Raw genomic sequence first — 18,948 nt, 5'->3', positions numbered from 1 at the left:
CATCAAGGGGGGCTGCCATTCATTTTAAGTGGTGTTTTACATTCATCTTAAGTGCCATTTACTTAACTGGTGAGACAAATGGAATTACACCTGGAGATATGCATCGGTGTCCCACGTCCAAATGCCCAGCTCATGCTAAAGCATGCCGTGAAAACCAAATGGCGTATTTAATTTAAAAATTCAGCATGTGTCTAGTTTCCATAGTTGAAAGACAAACCTGAACACATAATCTATGGGTAGCTGATAGCTGTCTGGGTCTGAAAAAAGCCAAAAACCAGCAGTTCTGCAAATTATGCCTCATTAAAGAAGGGGGGACATAAAGCATGGTAGAGGAATGGCCACGACACTGAGGAGGGGCTGGCAATCCTTCACCTTTACCTGGCAGGCCCGTAAGAGAAAAAGCATCCTAATTTCTGCTCATCCTAATTAATTCCAAAGGACACTTGTTGTTTCTTAAGCGCACGCTCGTAAGCATTTGTGATTGGGTGCAATTCTGCAACTTCCTTGCAAAATTCAGCAAAATTCGGGTTGGCTGGGTAAGTTCAGCATAGGGTCTTCCTCCTTCTCACACACTTGAATTTGGTTGCCCCTTGCCCGTTGATGCCACTCGGACACCTTTGGGTGGTGTGATGAGTTCTGACTCTGCAGAGTTATAGGCCCGCGTGCCTTGTCTGCAGAGCGGAGACGCTGCAGCAGAAAAATATCTTTCCCTTAGCTGTTGTGCGTAACATGGGAATTAAATTATATTTGGAAAGTAGATGGATGGTGAACAGTCTCTTTTGTCTGCTCTGGCAAACAGCAGCGGGAGAGGAGACGTTGCCTTAGGTCTGGGGAAAAAGTGGCTTCCACCTGCAGCTGAATGAAGGAGCTGGGATCGATATAATTAAAAGCTAAGGAGCTTGGCAAGACAGAGACTTTTGATATCAGATCGTTTATTTCTTTTAAAACCTTCACCACACCTTGTAGTCTTCCTTCTAGTTTGTTGGATTTTTTTGCCTATAGTATACATACAGAATCATAGAACCATAGAAAGCGCAGGTTGGACCTCGACAGATCATCTGGTCTGACCTTTCTTGAGAAAGGGAGCCTAGATGAGAAATGTAACATGTAGGACTCGCTGCTTGATGAGTTACCTGACTCTGGGTGTCCTTATTTCCTCTTGTTTTTAATTAAGTTTCCAAAGCAGAGGCAACTAAAATGCTCAAATATTTACCCGGACTTGGTGTTATGTTCCTAAAAGAGGCCTGGATTGCCATAGTCGTGTGTGGTGCATCCAACTCAGTGAACTTCCAGGAGGAACTTCAGTCTAAAGTTCAGGGGAAGCAGAATTGTAAATTCCCACAACATGAGAAACAGACTCGGTTTTTTGGAAATACTTTTTCTACTAGAGCAGCATTGCATTATTTTGCTTCAGTCTTTGCAGAGAAGGGATCTACAAAATGTAGAAACCCGTGGCTGTAGACACAAACTTCCCGCATGAAATACATAACAGAGGTCCTCTCCGTAAGTGGTTCTGACACCTCAAAAAGCAAGCCACTTTTTGGCAGGAAGAGCTGGAAATGTGCCTCTCTGCCCTGTGCTTCAGGTGCACTTAGATCAGCCTGAACATTTTGGAAAGAGAAAATTGGATGCTCTGTAGATCATTCAAAACCTGGCCCGTATTGACCTGAGCATTTAAGACTGTATTCATATAACCTAGCTTTATCTATCTAAAAATTAGTTACTAAACCTTAAGCTTTAGATACCTTATTTAGCTTTATCCTTTAGCTAATAGAGAGGACAGATATCTCAGAGCAGTGCCTAACATAGGTGAGATAAATGCCATTTTTTCCTGTAAAAAAAGTATTTCATTAATGAATTTAATTAGATTTCCTGTACTTGTACAGGAAAGATTAATTGCCCTTTAACGATAAGGGAGCGAGGCCCTGAAAATAAAAAGAGGTCATAAGGCAGGTTTTAAGCTATAAACTGGGAGATGCTGATGGCAGTGGAAGAGCATTTTGACAGGGCTATCAAGGAGCCTGGAGCTGATGTCCAGTGTACATCTGAAAAGACCAAGAGGGAGGGAAAAAAAGCTACATGCAATAAAATCCAGAAGGTGAATCGGACTGTCTGTGGTATCTGGTGACTGGCACAAGCCAGTAGTAGAAAGAAAGCAAGACTTGGAAATGTTTCCAAACCAAATCTGGATGCCTAAGTAATAGGGTGGGGAAACAAAAATGCTTGGCGTCAAGTGAAGCTATGGTGTCCTCTTTCACAAAACCAGCAGATAAATGTCATGCCAAAGCTACTTCCACATGACAAACTCCCTCAGGGCGTTCTTCACCTCCCTGTTCCTGAGGCTGTAGATCAGGGGGTTCAGCATGGGCACCACCAGTGAGTAAAACACAGCAAAGATCTTGTCTGTGCTCAGGGTGTCACTGGACCTTGGTCGGAAGTTCAGGGCAAGGATAGACCCGTGGAAGATGGTGACTCCAGCCAGGTGAGAGGTGCAAGTGGAGAAGGCTTTGCGCCGGCCTGTAGCAGAGCTGATCTTTGAGACGGCAGAGAGGATGAAGGCGTAGGAGACTAGGACGGCCAAGATGGTCACCATCTCCACCAGTCCCGCAAGGCCGGATATCAGGTGCCTGTTGACGTGGGTGTCAGAGCAGGAGAGCGCTAGAACAGGCATGAGGTCGCAGTAGAAATGGTCGACATCAGCTGGCCAGCAGAAAGGCAGGCTGAAGGTGAAGTTCGCATGTCCTGAAGAGTGCAGCAGGCCAAGCACGTACGAACCAGCCACCAGCAGGGTGCAGACCCTGTGAGGCATGACGGCCGGGTAAAGCAAAGGGTTGCAGATGGCCGTGTAGCGGTCGTACGCCATCGCAGCCAGAAGAAAGCACTCAGTGGTCCCAAAAGCTATGAAAAAAAAAAGCTGGGTGGCACAGCTGGCTAGAGAGATTGTTTTCCTCTCCATCAGAAGGTTCATTAATGTCCTCGGTGCCACCACTGATGAGTAGCAAGCATCTAGGAGAGATAAATTGCTAAGGAAAAAGTACACGGGTGATTGAAGTTGACCACTGCTCCTGATCAGTGCAACCATGCCCAGGTTCCCTGCCAGCGTGATGAAGTAAATGAGGAGGAACAGGACAAACAAAGGCGCTTGTAGTCGTGGGTTGTCTGTCAGTCCCACAAGAGTCAACTCTGTAACTTGCTCGGTTTGATTTTCTTCGGCCATCTGCTCCAAAAGCACTGTAAGTTATGTTCATAGAGCCACAATAAAAATAATGAATTAATGGAGAGACTCGGCACCTAAAAAGACCACCAATCCCCAGTGCCTGTACTGGCTAACCCTCTCATTATCAGAGATTTGTTTAATTTTAAATCAGCATTCATCAAAAAACAATTTGGCAAGACAGTATAAATTTTATTTGGTATCAGTTACTCTGCCAAGTGTTTGATTTTTCATTCATTCTGATACATATATATTTTTATCTACGGTACAGTCATAGTATATAGCACATTTCGGTGTAATCCTCCCAAGTTCTAACAAAAAAGAGTAAAAGAAAGGGTTCAGTGATTCCTCTACAAATTAGTTATAACAATAATGAAAATAGACTTTTCACAGAATTTGAACTAGAATATAACCTTTCAAATTTTAGGACACCTTCCCAGTGGAGTTTTTTTTAAAGATTATTTTGCTTGCATTGCTGCAGAGAGAAAAAATGAAAATCCCCCTTACTCTTCCACAACTTTTCATTTCTTTTACTAATTTGGGGGTACGCTTTTATGGAGTGTATGGAAACGGTGCGGTGCCATCATTCGGGAGAAAAGAAACCATTAAAGAAAAAGATAGCACAACAAATCTTTGCTTTTATAACATCTTTCTTTATGCTTCCTCATTCTAAAATTCATACTTAGGAGTTTTAAATATATGGCAATACACCAATGCATCCTGACTTTTTATCACAGAAATCAGGGAGAAATATGGAGCAGCGCTCCACAGCGGTCCAGAAGCAGCCACTGTAACATAAATATATATTTAAAACAAACCAAGAAAAGAGCCAAGAAAATCGTTGGGTAAACCAGCTCACTTTTAGTCTAAGATCGTGGAAAATACTGTGCTGCTCGTAGGGTTTCTGCCACTGTAACTAAATCTCTTTAGTGGAATGAATACAGCTTTCCCAGCAGGAAAACCAGCAGGTAAATCAGTGTAAAACTGGCATTGATGAGCCTGGCTTATATTCATAATGGAAAATCAAATAAACTATGTACCAAGGTCGAAGAAGTGCATGGGATTTAGCTGTATGTCAGAAAACTCAACCATTTACTGACACAGCTATAGGGGCCAAAATCACTGCAGGAAAACCTGTCGAATCACAAAATTACTCAAGATGGAATTCCCCAGCAGTGCGGAGATAAAGACGTATTGTTTTATCTGCTAACTGGTATTATAACCTTCAAAAAATTATAAAAAATTATAACTGGTATTATAACCTTCAAAAAATTCATGTGCCCTGTGTGATTTTGCTTATTCTCTTGTTCTGTTGCTCTTACATGAAGAGAATAGCTCGTCTTGGTGTCTCTAATAAAGATACAACCGAGAACAATCGAATTCATCTTTACAGACCTCAGCTCTGAAGGAGGAAGTCATTCTCCTTCCCTCTTGCTTCCTGCAAGTAATTATATATTATATTCTGCAAGGATATTATATATCCCCTTAAAGGTTCAACTATAAAACAAGTCAGGATGTCCTTTTTTCCTTACCAGCTGAGGTCTTGCTTTTTCTTACTTCACGTTAATTCATGGCAGATTGTGAGGACACTTATATGTTCGGTCTGTCCAGCCTGCCTGGTTTAATTGCTTTTTAACACTCTTGTCTCTAATCCACTGAGACTTCTGAGGTGCTTTAGTTGAGAAGTGTTTTGGAAAACTTCCTTTGGGAGAAATGCAATTATTTTTATATTCCTCTGTCATACATATATATATATATATATATATGTATGACGGAGGAATACATATACATATATATGTATACATATACATATATATATATATGTATGACAGAGGAATACAAAAATAAAATAAAATAAAATAAAACAAAGTAAAATAAAACAAAACAAAATAAAATAAAGTAAAACAAAACAAAACAAAACACAATACAATACAATACAATACAATACAATGCAAAACTGGTCTTATGAGTCGACTGGCTCACAAAGGCTCAGACAGACTGCGTGGATTCATCTCATAATCCTAGCTCTCCATAAAATACAAACACGCGCACAGATCTCCCTTGCTGGGAGACAAACAGGCATTTGGGGAGTGCTCCATGTGATTTGCTTTAGAGACTGTTCCTGCAACGAAGTGAATTACATATAGAGGTGCCTATTTCTTGGGGGGGTGAGAAAATATCGACGGGGTGGAAAATTTACTTGAGCAAGAACATTGTTTATCTCAACTTTAAAGTTGTTTACTTGTATTTTTTACCTGAAGTTATTTGTTTCTTAATAGTATGACAGAGAGACCTTCAGGGTATCAGTACCAATCCCCTTTCTGTAACTTCTTGGTGTATTATACAGAAAGTCTATTTCTTAATAGGCTTTGAAGGGCTGGGAAATACAGCATCAATGGTTCAATAAATGGTGAAACATCCAAGAACGGTTGGTTGTTATTGACCCAACGTGTGATTAAGTGATTTACATTTGCACACCATCCGAGAAGCAGCTTTAGGAACAGCAAAGGCTCGAATTGCCCAGAAGTTTCCAGGAAAGTGAGCACCAACACTCACTGTGACATCTGGAAGGACCAAACACCTTCAACTCAACCTGCAACTTCACTTGCAGAAACCATTTTTTTGGTGAAAAAGCCATATTAGAGTGCCAAGCCCCAGGTAATAGCTTGAGAAACTACAGTGAAGAACTGTGTGATTGAGTTATTAACTGATTATATGATGTCCTGTAGTCCTTCAGGTCTATCCCATTCCCACCCAGCCCTGTAGGCACTGGGTTTCAGAGGGACACTCCGTAGAAAAAAGGTTTCTGACTCTTCTGGGTTCTCCTTAGCAGTCTGGAAACCCATGTCCAGTGCAATCCAGGCTTTCTTTGTAGTCGTTGAACAGAGAAATGAGATGAACAGGGTGAATCGAGCTGTGTGGAGGGACTGTTCACTGCTCATTAACCATTGATGGTGCATGAGGCTGAGCTTCATCTCACCCAACTTCAGCTATGCAGAAGTTACATGTCTAATCTGTGTCAGTGTCAGTCACCTGACTTCTCCCTATAATTAAGGGTGATAAATTATAAAGAAATTACCCTCAGTACACCTTCGTACAGACTTCAGTGCAATTTTGAGTCCCTCTCAATAACAGCAATGAGGAAATACTCCTGGTCACCAGTTTCCTTCACTCACTGCCTTCTCCCAACCGCTCTTCTCAGGGCAGCCTTCACCTCACTGTTCCTCAGGCTGTAGACCAAGGGGTTCAGTGTGGGGGTCATGATGGTGTAAAACAGCGTGGCGGTCTTGTTCTCATCCAATGCATAGGTGGAGCTGGGGCGCAGGTACATGAACATGATTGCCCCGTAAAACATGGTGATGACCGTCAGGTGGGAGGCACAGGTGGAGAAGGCTTTTCTCCTGCCTTCTGGAGAGCGGATCCTCAGGACAGCGGGGAGGATATAAGTATAGGAGAGAAAGATGATGGTCATGGTGCTGAGACAGTTTATGCTGACGAGAGCAAGGACAACCACCTGGTAGGTGTGGGTGTCGGAGCAGGAGAGAACTAAGAGCGGGGCAATGTCACAGAAGTAGTGGTTGATAACATTGGAGTGGCAGAAGGAGAAAGTAAAGATGAAAGTGGTGTGCGTCACCGCATGCAAGACGCCGATGGCGTAGGAACCAGCGACAAGCCACCAGCACGTCCATCCACCCATGATGGTGGGGTACAGGAGGGGCTTGCAGATGGCCACATACCTGTCGTAGGCCATCACGGCCAGCAAGAGGCACTCGGTGACACCAAAAACAATGAAGCAGCAGAGCTGGGCTGCACACCCTGAGAAGCCGATGGTTTTCTCCTCCACCAAGATAAGCACCAGCATTTTGGGGAGGATGACGGAAGAATAGCAGACATCGACAAAAGCCAAGTGGCTGAGGAAATAGTACATGGGGGTGTGAAGGTGAAGATCGGTCCTGATTAATATAATTATCCCAAAGTTCCCCAAGAGGGTCATCATGTACATCGCCAGGAAAGCCAAGAAAAGGGGGACCTGGAGATCTGGGCAGGCGGTCAGCCCCAAGAGAACGAACTCGTGCACATCAGTGTGATTGACAGGTGTCATTCTCTGTAATGCATTCAACCTGCGGGAGATAGGTAAAGTGATAGACAGTGATTTGGGCAGCTCAGCAAGACCCTCAGCTTCCTCAGTGTCACCGAAGGAAGGCAGAGCCCTTCCTACCAGAGGGTCATGAAATGTTAGCTGGACTCTGGATCACCCTCGCAAGAGCCAAGCCTCCATCCAGAGGCTTTGAAAGGATCCTAAAACCAAAACCTACTTGTCAAGCTCAACAGTGAGAATGCCCACCTGGGTTTAGCTCAGCATTTCATCTCCTATGCAGCTTCCTATCTGTGCCTTCCCGGGGAAATTTAACACAGGGGGAAGGTCAATACACTGGGCATTTCGTAGTAATAACCTTTTTTTTAAATTAAGATGTTTAATGCTCTTTGTTTTTTCCTTAGTAAATGACAGGTACGTTTTGAAAAGAATTGGTTTTTCTAAAAATAAAACAACATGGAACAGTTCAACTTGCAGAAATTGGAGAATTACTTTTCTTGTTGATTTTGCAAAACAAAAGAGAGCAAAAGCGTGCATTTTTCTTTCAAAACTGATACGAAGACACGGTTTTCAGTCTACGCAGTCTTGACAACCCTATAGCAAAGGAAATACATGGTGGCACAGTGGTGACGAGGAAACTAACTTGGATGTAGAGCCAAGGCCATACAAGCAAACACAGGAGGAGCTGAGCAGGGCAGGGAGAGGCCATAATACAGCCTGTGCTGTGGGCATTGAGCACCCGCTTGCCTTGGCCACCAGGGCCATCCCTTGCCATTACAGTGGCACCTATGAAAAGACCAAACACCTACATGTCTCCTTGCTTTATGTCACCTAAACTTTAAAGCAGAAGAGTCCTCCTCCCATGTAGGATTCCTTCTGCTGTTCTCAGTCTCGTTGCTATAAACAAGATATCTTACATCTCTGGTCCTTTCTTTCCTCTACCTCATCACCTTCAAGTCCATCAGACAAAAAGCAAGGGGTGCTTACTTTAGCCCCATGATGTCCCTTCATGTCCCACCACTTCAGAGCAGGTTCAGGGCTGAAGACTGGCCAGAAGAGAAGATGCCCTTACCTTGGACATGACTCCAACAAAACTCAGATCTTCAGTGCAGGTCCATGCAGCTCCTTCAGTGACTGGGATGAGTTTGGCTGCTCTTCCAGACGATATGACCGAGGCCATAATTCATCTTCAAACAAATGTTGAGAGTGTTCTTTAGAACTCTTTCCTTAAAAGCTGCACTGAGGATGACTTGTTGCTGCACCTTCCAGAGGGCAGACAAGGCCCCTCTGTACTTTTTAGTGTTCAAGTGGTATTTATACTCATTCCTGTGACCTTGGAGACATTTCAGTCCATGGAGAATAGAAGCTTGACAATGGCAAAATCCACCTGGAATATACATTTCTTCATCTCCAAGCTCACTAATGAAGCCCAGGAACAATTTGCTTTGAGTATCTGGATTTAAGATGTCTTCCCCCCCCTCCCATGCTGAGGAGAGGGAGTGGATGAAACACGAACATCTACATGATTCACCAAAAGCAAATCCCAGCTTTTTTCCGCAGTCACCCCTGGTTATTATCTGACTTTCCTTGTGCCACTTAAGCTGGATTTCGGCAATGCAAAGATATTTCTTGCAACCATTTCTGCTGTCATGGTCTCCCCTTGTTAGCACCCTCTTGCTCCAAACCCCACCCCAAATGTTGATCTTTGCCTGTGCTGGCTTTGATGAGACAGTAATTGTCCCCTCACTAAGTTTTTTCATGCTATCTTTTTTTTTTTTACTTTTGCTATGAGCATTGATGAGAAGAGCAAGGCAATAGCAATCACCTAAACTCAAATCAATACCAGAACTGCAGTCTTACCTAAACAAAATTCTTTTCACCAAGATCTGTCCACTGGGTCCAAGTGCTGTGACATGCATTATCTACAATAGTGTGGTCGTGATGGATGGATTCACAAAACACTTTCCTATCCACTTTCTCCACGAGAGTTAGTTTACAGAGCTGGTGGTCTCTCTGCGTTAGTTTGTTTGAGTAGGTTGCTACTTTCAGAACCTCCGACAGCTGCATTTCAGAGACCACTTTTTCCTGACATTATTAGCGGGAATGGTATTGTCTGTTCATATGTGTATTTGTTTTGACAGTGAGAATTCAGGGGTGTTATAAACCCCCTCAGACAAACTGCACATACTCAGACTGCCTGGTGATAACCTCTCACACCACCATCACTTCACAACTACTGTCGATGGCCCCATGGCTAAGAGGGATGCCTTAATCTCATGAAATATATGAATATATAAAGAAAGGCACCAATTATTTTCAAAACGTTATGATAACTTTTCTCACAAGTAGGTCCTCTATTAACTTCCATGACGGACTTTTTTCTTCAAGATTATTTTTTCCTAATGAGGTTTGGTGCCAAAAACCTGTGTACAGCCACTCCAGCCATTGCATCCCTCTGGGATATGGGCAGCACTTAGGACCGGTTGAACACGACCAACTGGTAATTTCCCTTTCTGAAGTCCCTCTGCCTTTATCTGTCAGCGAACTCACCAAAGACCTACCTGATCCCATATTCACAGCTTACCTAAATGCCACCGGGTGCCCAGCTTTTCAGCAGAATTTGTGTCTAGGGGGACAGAAACAGCATTTTCTGGCAGGTGTCTAAGGTAGTTTCAAAAGTAGGAAAAGTATCATCAGCTTGAAATATTATGAAGTCTGCCAGATTGTGTCTGTGCTATTGTTTTTACTCGCTATCCTTATTCTGTTCATTGACTCTTAGTCACTCAGGAAATAGATAAAAAACACAATCTGTGCTCAAGTGTGCAACAATGCCAAAAATCCTCTAATGAATTTTAATTTAAAGGAATGCAGAAAGCAAAACCTACCAAAAAAAAAAGCAGTTGAGAGTCTGTGTGGCTTCTTTCCCTAAGATAGCTGGCAGCTTTTGGTCTCTAGCTCCCAAAAATTTGTCCAGAGAATGAGAGAAGACACCCAAACTCATAAGTGGACTCTACGCTTGGCTGGGGCAGATCTTTCACCTCTGGAAGCCCGCGGGTCTGCGTGGGTTAACAGCAGTGTGCAGCTCCCTCCAAATATGCACGTAAGCTGTGCTTGAAGTTTAATTTCATTCCAGCAAAATCTATACAATTTCAACACTGGCTTGATGAGCACTGAATCGCTCAAAGGGAAAAAAAAAAAGGTGAGGCATGAAATGAATCGTTCAGTGGCGTTAGCACATGGTGCGCAGCCCGGTGCTCGTCACTACAGCCAGTCCCCCGGCTTGGCGTGGGATTTCTCATTGTGCATCCCAGCCTGTAGGACTCCAGAAAGAAATACCAAAATGAAATTGGAAACAACATTTTTTGAGAAATGAAAAGCTAATTATGGGGTTGTAGTGGTGGGTTGGGTTTTTTTTGCAGATCGTTTATAGCTACCTCAGTGCTTTTATTTAGCATACCAGCTGTTGAGTCTGAGGATGATTTAGCTGACTGTTGTCATCTGCAGGTGTAGACTTCTTTGTCTGACCATTCTCCACCCTATTGCCAGGTACTCTAGGAAGCAATTTGTCTTGCTCCAAAATAAACATCCTAAATACCTTATCTGAATATTGCATAAAAGTTCCCACTTCTCCCCATTGACTGCAGAGTTCAAGTTGCTCCCTGGACCAGGACTAAGTGGTGTCTATTGTCTACATCCTGGTGATCCCCATGCTGAGCCCCCTGATCCACAGCCTGAGGAACACGGAGGTGAAGGATGCTCTGGAGAGACTCCTAGGAAGAGTTCTTGTTCCCTTCCAGGTTCAGACTGGTAAAAAGATATAATCAACTAAATGCAAATAACTTGGATGTTCTTGAGGTTGCATCTTTGTTCTGCAGCTATAGTGATGAAAATAATTAACGTATAACATGGAGAGCCATGAAAGCTCTGAAAATTCTCTTTCTGGGGTGCAGGGAGTAACTTCGATCTCTGGGGGATGCACAACTGTGCGGCAACATGTTGTTTGGTGCAAAGACCATAGTGAATAGCTGAACTACATACTTCAGGGACCGGGTCCTTAAGGAAACGCAATGGATAAATATCCCTAGCCACATGCCACGGGCAGTGCTGGGACAGGCGAGGACATACCTGCTTGCTCTGCCCTGTGAGATGAGCTGGTGTGGGGATGTCACACAGACAGCGTCATCGCGCTTTCGTTCTTGCGATCTTTAAACTTGTGATCCCATCAGCGCTTGCTGGACAAGACCATAAGTATTTCTGGGCAAAAATGGCCAACAAGGGATATGGTGTCACGGATAGCCAAGAAGATAAATCGTCAAGGGGATTCGTTCTTCTTTTCTTTGTCTCCTCATCTCTCTGTCCATCCTTTGTTTTACCTGATGACAAACGTTAGAATCAACATACGAGGCCAGATGAGAAAATAATCAAGCCCACTGCAGCACCTCTGAGAAGCAGCCAGCACCAGGGGCACCTGAAGAGGATCTTCACAAACCCGGTCGGAGCACGGGGAAAGTTGCAAGGAAGCAGCAGGACACAGCTCATGTTCTGGTCTCCCTGTGGAAGAGTCTGTCACTTTCAATGGCTATGAAAGAGCTTAAATAATTAGTTTTTAGACTGACGATGTCAGGTGAGATGAATTCCAACTTCTGTAGATGCAAGTGTGCCTGTGCTCGGGTGTGCAAACACACGCACACGCTGAATGACTGCTGCTTTCAGGAATGTGCCTAAAAATAGAGGTCTTCCCAGATACACACATTCGTAATTATGACTTTTAGGGCATAGATCCAACCATTTAATGGTTGATCATGCAAAACAGATAACTTAATGAGGCAGTGCCTTTACTGGTATGACTCATGAAAACGAATCTAATGAAACTGTGTTGGTTCATACCAGATGGCGAATCTACGTGCATTTGTCTTCAATGTGCATCTCCAGTTTCTCCGTATGTACTTCAAATTAAGGAATCTCAATGTACGAGTAATTTAATGCATCACTGAGACTGAGATTTCACGTTCACAAAAGTCAGGGAATGCACAGTCAGCAAATACCTACAGAGAGACTTGTATACATACGTACATGTATATACCCACCCATCTTTTCATATCCTGGTTCCTGTATATATTTTATTAAGAATTTAATGCATTATATGCAATATATAGAAACTGGTTGCGTGCATACCCATATGCATAGCACCGTGTACAGTGTGTGTACGCATGTTAACGGCAAATGCAGCTTTCAAAGTGATGCAAACGCCAAGCCTTTATTTGACATAAAATAGCACAACCAAAATCATAACAGTGCAGCCCTTCTCAATACGAAATTCACGCTGCTTTTTTTCTTTTGTGTGTGTGTGTGGAGCTGTGTTTTGTTATAGAGAGCGATGCCAGCAACACGGAAGCCCTTCTCTTACCCGGTGGCCCCAGACCCCACACTGCAAATATCAAATAACCACCGTGATCTGTGTCTCCAGGTCAGTCCCTTTCCCCTGTCCATGGGAGAGAGGAACCACAGTTCGGTCACCAGCTCCATCGTCCTGGGGTTCACCACTGACCCGAAGCTGCAGCTTCTCTTGTTCGTGGTGTTCACCTTAGCCTACGTCACCACCCTCATGAGCAACATCACCCTCATCATGGTGATACACCGTAGCTCATGGCTCCATACCCCAATGTACTTCTTCATTGGGAACTTGTCCTTCCTGGATCTCTGGTATTCCTCCCTCTACACCCCCAAGATCCTGCTGAACTGCATCTCCGAGGACCAGAGCATCTTCTCCTTCACTGGGTGTGCTGCTCTGTTCTTTGTCTCCAGTGGCTTGGCCTACACAGAGTGCTACCTGCTGGTGGCGATGGCCTACAACCGGTACGTGGCCATCTCCAACCCACTGCCCTACGCTGCTAACGTGTCCAAGAAGCTGTGCACGGGGCTGGTGGCTGCCTCCTACCTCAGCGGCTTTGCCAACTCCACCCTCATTACCAGCCACACATTCACCCTCAGCTTTTGCAACGCCAATGTCATCAATGACTTCTTCTGCGATCTGCCCCTGCTGGTGAAGCTCTCCTGAGACATGACAGGCAGCTACCAGGTGCTCCTGTATTTCGTCTTGACCTGCAACGTCATCCTCCCCTCCGCGCTCATCCTCGCATCCTACGCCTCCATCCTGGCTGCCGTCCTGAAGATGCACTCGGTCAAGGAGCAGCGCAAAGCCTTCTCCACCTGTGCCGTCCACCTCGCCACCGTCACCTTCTACTACGGCTCCGTGCTCTTCATTTACACCCAGCCCAGCTCCACCTGCATCCTGGGGAGGGACAAGTTGGTCTCTGTGTTTTACACAGTGATGATCCCCATGCTGAACCCCTTCATCTACAGCCTGAGGAACCAGGAGGTGAAGGAGGCACTGAAGAGACTGGTGAAGAGACAACTTCTTAAGAGAAGAAAACCAGGGATTACGTCCCCAAAGATTCATACAGCAAGAAGTGTAACTATCTTTTCTTGTTTGTGTTTTCATTTGTTGCTTTTCACAATAGGTGCAAGAGGATGCAATGCAGGAGCATAAGCTCTTTTGCTCCTGAAGTGCGTCCTGATGGACAGGAGATGTCACTGTGCGGACAGACCTCCTCTCCTTCCCACCTCTCCCCATATATAATTTGTATCTGCTATAAAATGGGATCTTAGCAGTGGCCAGCCTCATTGTTGTACATCACCTTCTTCACCCTGTGCTGTACCTGGATTAAATATTCCTTACTTATGGCCACACCAGTAGAGCTCCATGGTGGAGCTCCATGTGTCATGAATTAACGTGCCTCTGCTCCTGAGGTGTCCCAGTTATTTCTTCACGATGCTGCATTGCACCACATAAACATACTTTTCATAGCCCTAGGCTATTTTCCCAGTGAAACGTTCACACCGGTGTGGACAGGGTGGGTCAGACTGGAAGAACCAATGTCAAGAAGCACAGAGGCATCTGGGATTGAGTTCAGTTGCCTGAACGTAGACTGTTAACACCCTGGAGATGCCCTGGGTCTCCCTCTGAGCTTTCAGATGTCGCTCCAGAATGGCCCAACTCTTCTGAAGGTTGCACGACATACGTGCCAAGTGCGTGCCAATGTCCTTAGCACCTCAGGACAGAGCAAATGGCACCAGATTTCTACATGAGGGCAACCAAACGTGGATGGCCGGGGGAATTTCACTGTATCTTGCTCCTTTCCTGCAACTTAAGCAAAAGTTTCCAGCACCACTTGTAGGAAAACATGCAAAAAAGGTGAAGCGGTTTCTTAGTTATTAAAGTATCTTTTTTTCCTTTATAAAGTTTTAGTCTCACTGAAAGGAAAAAAAACCAATAAAGCTCTTTTTATTATTAAGACTGTTGGGAGGAGGGATTAGGTGGACCGAAGTAGATTAATCTCTTTCAAATTCAGATAAATAAAAGTTGAGTGATTAAGTCAGGGTTGTCTCCATTTGTGATCAATAAAGGTGTGTTTCTATTTTTCTAGTTTTTGTTCAGACAAAGAGTGCAGTTTAAAGAGTTTAAGTCTGAAGATCTCCCAGCTTTCTCCCCTCGGCGTGTTTTCATTCACATCGCAGGCTGGGGTCAGGCTGCACGAGCTGGGCTGCTTCTGGATGAAACTAAACTAAAAATGGGCTTGAGGGGGGCCCCTAATGCACTTCCACCTCCAGAAGGTGTTCAAATCCCTGGACCAGAATAAATTTAATCCAGAGGAAACTATTCTGAAATGCGTATACCACAGACAGCAGGTCCGTCCTTTTGATGTTCAGTCCTGCTGCTGTTGCACCACATCCATCTTAACCATCTGTCCTAGGATGTGATAAAACATTCTCTTATTCCCACATATTTTAGAGGGGACCTGGCTGATTATCTCATAATTAGATAATGAATTTTTAGATGTTGAGGGCCAGGTGAGCCCATTCCTGTGCTTATTCTCCAGTCCCAGATTCGTAATGGTAGGAAAATCACATTTATGAAAATCAGTCAGACATGGAGGATGTATGTAGTGTACTTCAACTTGCCTTGCAGTTTAAGAATTAAAAAAGACAAAAGCAAATCTATCCCAAGACAATTAACGACATGAATGTCAAGGTGTGAAGTGTCCTTGAAGATGTCCAAAGGTGAGGAGAAATGCAACGAGCTTCCTCGGCTCCTTCTACTAGGGGTCAAAAGCAGGCAGGGACAAATCACCCCATTAGCAAGAACTAAGGGAACCACATTATCTGCACCCGTCATGAAGACAAGAAGGTCTCTTTCTTTAATGAGAGTGTACGACCAAGCTTGTACCGGCACAGAAAGCCCCCCAGCAGGCCTGAGCTCCAGGCTCTCCCCATACAGGTGGTTACAGCTATCTCCATCGCAAGTGATGCTGCTCCCCTTCCCTGAGCAAGAAGTGGTCCTTGGGGGCCAACCACCCTTCCAGGAGTCATCAGCTTAACAAGACCTTCTGAGGTTTACCAATAAAGTTTCTAACCACCATGAAAGCTTCTCAGAGGGCTTGTAGTCAACTTCGCTCATTCTTCTTAACAAGCCACGAGAGACTAATTAGTGTGGGCTAACAAGAAAGAAACTTTCTTCCTTGTTAGCAACAAAGTGCACTTCTACAGCTGCCTGGTTTGTCAGAGCTAGTCCAGGCCCCGAAGCCGATGAGTTGGAGGGTCAGCGTGTTGGCATGTGACGGCATTAAAGACAATTGTGTGGGCCTGGATGGAGGGAGAGCAAAGCTCCTCAAGGTTTCTCTGATTAAAGTACCTGCCCCTCATCCCTGAGGTTAAATTCCCACCTGAAGACTGAGGTCCTTCTTCCTTGGTGGGATGACGCAGTGACCCGGCAGCACGCTGAGCTCCTTGCTGAGGAGGTATGGCGTTGTGCTCGGTGGGAGCACTGGTTATGGTGGGAGCATCTTCCATGCCAGTCTTGGGTCTACTCAGGATCACTTCTAAATGTTTCTACCCCACATTCATTCCTGGTCAGCACTCTTCTCTCTTATTGGTCTATGGGGTTAGCTACACTATAGTTGCTAAAGTTTGTTAATCGTTCCCCTGTATCTCATTATTTATTTTAGACGGGAAATCACACAATTGCTCAAAACCAAGCAAAAGCAGTTAATAATAATATAACCAAAATAAGATCAAAATTCCAGGGTAAGGAGCAGGTACCTGACGAGCGGGTAATTTTACCATTACTCATAGGAGATGCCAGATGATAGCTCTCTGGTCCTTGAGCAAGTTGCAGGCTCTGCAGAAGTTTCTCAAACAAATTTGAAAATACAGCTACAGTTGAGCTAAAATAAGTTGCAGAAAAGGCCTACGAGCCTTGTTGCAGTGAATTGTTGTTATGAAGCCCAGTGTCTATTGCTAGTACTGGGAGCACTAAATTACCTGCGTCTTGTGTTCACCAGAAATGTGCCCATTATTTGCTACGAAGAGAGCTCTGGTTGTCATTGTCACGCTGAAAGCAACAGGTGTTACTTGTTGTCATTGCTCAAGACAACAGTGGTAATGCATTCTCAAACTACAAAGGGCCAGAAGGGCTTAAATTCTTGAAATTAAAATAATATCAGGCTGTAAACACAAATAAAAGTAGCTAACGCATCCCTGAGACAGGTCAGTGAATGGCCTAATCCAAGAGGAATTAATGACCCGCTATTGAGGAACAAGGCAGAGGTTTCCCTATACATTTGTCCCCAGTAGCTCACAGGAGAGCACTGCTTCTTTTATAGCATAGCAGTACAGAAATGGAAAGTATAAACACTTCTGAGAAGACCTCTCAATTCCTCTGATGCACAAGGGAAAACTATTTTTCAGATGAATGATTCCTCTCCATCACTCTCCCCAGCGCATTCTTCACCTCCTTGTTCCTCAGGCTGTAGATGAGGGGGTTCAGCATGGGGGTCACCACAGTGTAGAACACAGAGGCCACTTTATCGAGGTCCTGGGAGTGCCTGGAGCTGGGTCGTGAGTACATGGACGCAGCAGATCCGTAAAAGAGGGTGACGGCGGTGAGGTGGGACGCACACGTGGAGAAGGCTTTGTGTTTGCCTGCGGCCGAGCGCATCCTCAGGATGGTGGCCAGGATGTAGGTGTAAGAGATGAGGATGGTCAAGCTGGTGACAAACAGGTTGAAGCCAACCACAATGAACATCATAATCTCATTGACGGTGGGGTCCGTGCAAGAGATGGCATAAAGCGGGGGTCCCTCACAGTAGAAGTGGTTGATGATATTGGGACCACAGAAGGACAGCCGAAGTGCAAACCCCGTGTGGATAGTGGCATTCACGATCCCAGCGAGGTACGAGCCAGCTACCAGCAGCGCACAAACTCTGCTGGACATGGAGATGGCATAGAGCAGTGGGCTGCAGATGGCCACGTAACGGTCATACGCCATCACAGCCAAGAGGTAGCACTCGGTGGTGGCAAAGACCGCATAGAAATAAAATTGTGTGAGGCATGCAGAGTAAGAAATGACCTTCCTTTCTGCTAGGAGATCCGAGAGCAGTCTGGGGGTGATTGAGGAGGAATAGCAGATGTCTAGGAAGGACAAGCTGCTCAGGAAGAAGTACATGGGGGTGTGGAGCTGGGCATCCAGCCTGATTAACACGAGCATCCCCAGATTCCCCAGCAGAGTGATCATGTAGATCACCAAAAAGACCATGATGAGGACAGTCTGGACATCGCCCTGCTCTGAGAACCCCGAGAGAACAAATTCAGCAATGGGGGTGTGATTTCCTTTGGTCATCGTCGTAACGCAGTTGCTGTAGGAAAGCAGAGATGCAGAGAAACACAGAGTCAGCATATTCCTGTTTTCCTCACAAACAAACGTTAAAGGTGCATTTATTTTTATCAGAAAATACAAATTTCAGAGGCAGGAACTGTTGAACAACATATTCAGTGCTTGTCTTAAAACACATTTTAAAGTAAACAAAGTGCATGATTGAATTTATTTCTAATGGGTTTATTCTGGTCTAATCACTACTAATTTGGTTTGATAAAGGCACTTCGCAAATCGGAAGGCTTGTTCTACCTCCTGAAGAAGTTCAGAAGTTTGTTACTCATCCTATCCAAAGAGGTAACCACAGCAATTTATTCTGACATTAGTAATCAGTTTGCATTTAAAAAAAAAAAATTAACACCCCCCCCCAAAAAAAAAAAAAAAAAAAAAAAAGCCCTTGTTTCAGAAGATCAAAAGAGAGAAAGCACTGGTGAGAGATCAAGACATTTTTTAAATAATTTCCTTTAGGAGAGTCAGAACAAGTTAAAATAAAACTCTAATTTCTTCCCTTCCTTCCTATGAAACTCTGAAATTAAGTTTGAAACAGGAGATTTAGTGTAAGTATTAACCCCCTTTAAATACGGTGATATCCATATCATTCTTGTGATGCCACTGAATTGAGAAGACAGAGTAAAGAATTTTAAAAGGCTGGTACGGGTGGAAATCCCAACAATGCTACAGTGCCGTTATGAACTGGGAGGAGTAAGGTGCTGATAATGCAGTTTAAAAAAAAAAGGAGATAAAATTAAGCTCATGTCTTCTTAAAACAGAAGTTAGGAGTAGTCACAGAAATTGCTCACTGAGGGTTTTTGAACTGTTAAACAAGATACCAAATTATACCATTGGAAAGGACCCTTCTGCACGAGG

At 44.3% G+C, this 18,948-nt stretch overlaps 4 protein-coding genes across 4 annotated transcripts; 1 reads left to right on the top strand and 3 right to left on the bottom strand.

Moving 5' to 3' along the window:
- Positions 1–2,287: 2,287 nt before the first annotated feature.
- On the bottom strand, positions 2,288–3,217 carry LOC140653657 (olfactory receptor 5T17-like). Its single transcript, XM_072865978.1, has one exon. The coding sequence runs from the start codon at positions 3,215–3,217 to the stop codon at positions 2,288–2,290; it is 930 nt and encodes a 309-aa protein (XP_072722079.1).
- A 3,169-nt stretch (positions 3,218–6,386) lies between these two features.
- On the bottom strand, positions 6,387–7,316 carry LOC140653658 (olfactory receptor 8U9-like). Its single transcript, XM_072865979.1, has one exon. It carries the CDS (start codon positions 7,314–7,316, stop codon positions 6,387–6,389), a length of 930 nt encoding a protein of 309 aa, XP_072722080.1.
- Positions 7,317–12,798: 5,482 nt separating this feature from the next.
- OR9G1 (olfactory receptor family 9 subfamily G member 1) lies at positions 12,799–14,459 on the top strand. Its single transcript, XM_072863982.1, is given in 2 exon segments — positions 12,799–13,782; positions 14,358–14,459. Coding segments are annotated over 2 exon segments (1,086 nt in total).
- Positions 14,460–17,106: 2,647 nt separating this feature from the next.
- LOC140653655 (olfactory receptor 5AR1-like) lies at positions 17,107–18,105 on the bottom strand. The gene has a single exon (XM_072865975.1). The coding sequence runs from the start codon at positions 18,103–18,105 to the stop codon at positions 17,107–17,109; it is 999 nt and encodes a 332-aa protein (XP_072722076.1).
- Between the last annotated feature and the right edge of the window lie 843 nt (positions 18,106–18,948).

The sequence above is a fragment of the Ciconia boyciana genome, chromosome 6 (assembly GCF_034638445.1).
Source record: "Ciconia boyciana chromosome 6, ASM3463844v1, whole genome shotgun sequence".
Classification (NCBI taxonomy): domain Eukaryota; kingdom Metazoa; phylum Chordata; class Aves; order Ciconiiformes; family Ciconiidae; genus Ciconia; species Ciconia boyciana.
Note: the sequence above shows the minus strand (reverse complement) of the source record. Positions and strands in the feature narration are given on the sequence as shown.

What these genes read in the sequence shown, in the direction of transcription:
- LOC140653657 (XM_072865978.1), bottom strand. Translation starts at nt 3,217, where the DNA reads ATGGCCGAAGAAAATCAAACCGAGCAAGTTACAGAGTTGACTCTTGTG.
- LOC140653658 (XM_072865979.1), bottom strand. Translation starts at nt 7,316, where the DNA reads ATGACACCTGTCAATCACACTGATGTGCACGAGTTCGTTCTCTTGGGG.
- LOC140653655 (XM_072865975.1), bottom strand. Translation starts at nt 18,105, where the DNA reads ATGCTGACTCTGTGTTTCTCTGCATCTCTGCTTTCCTACAGCAACTGC.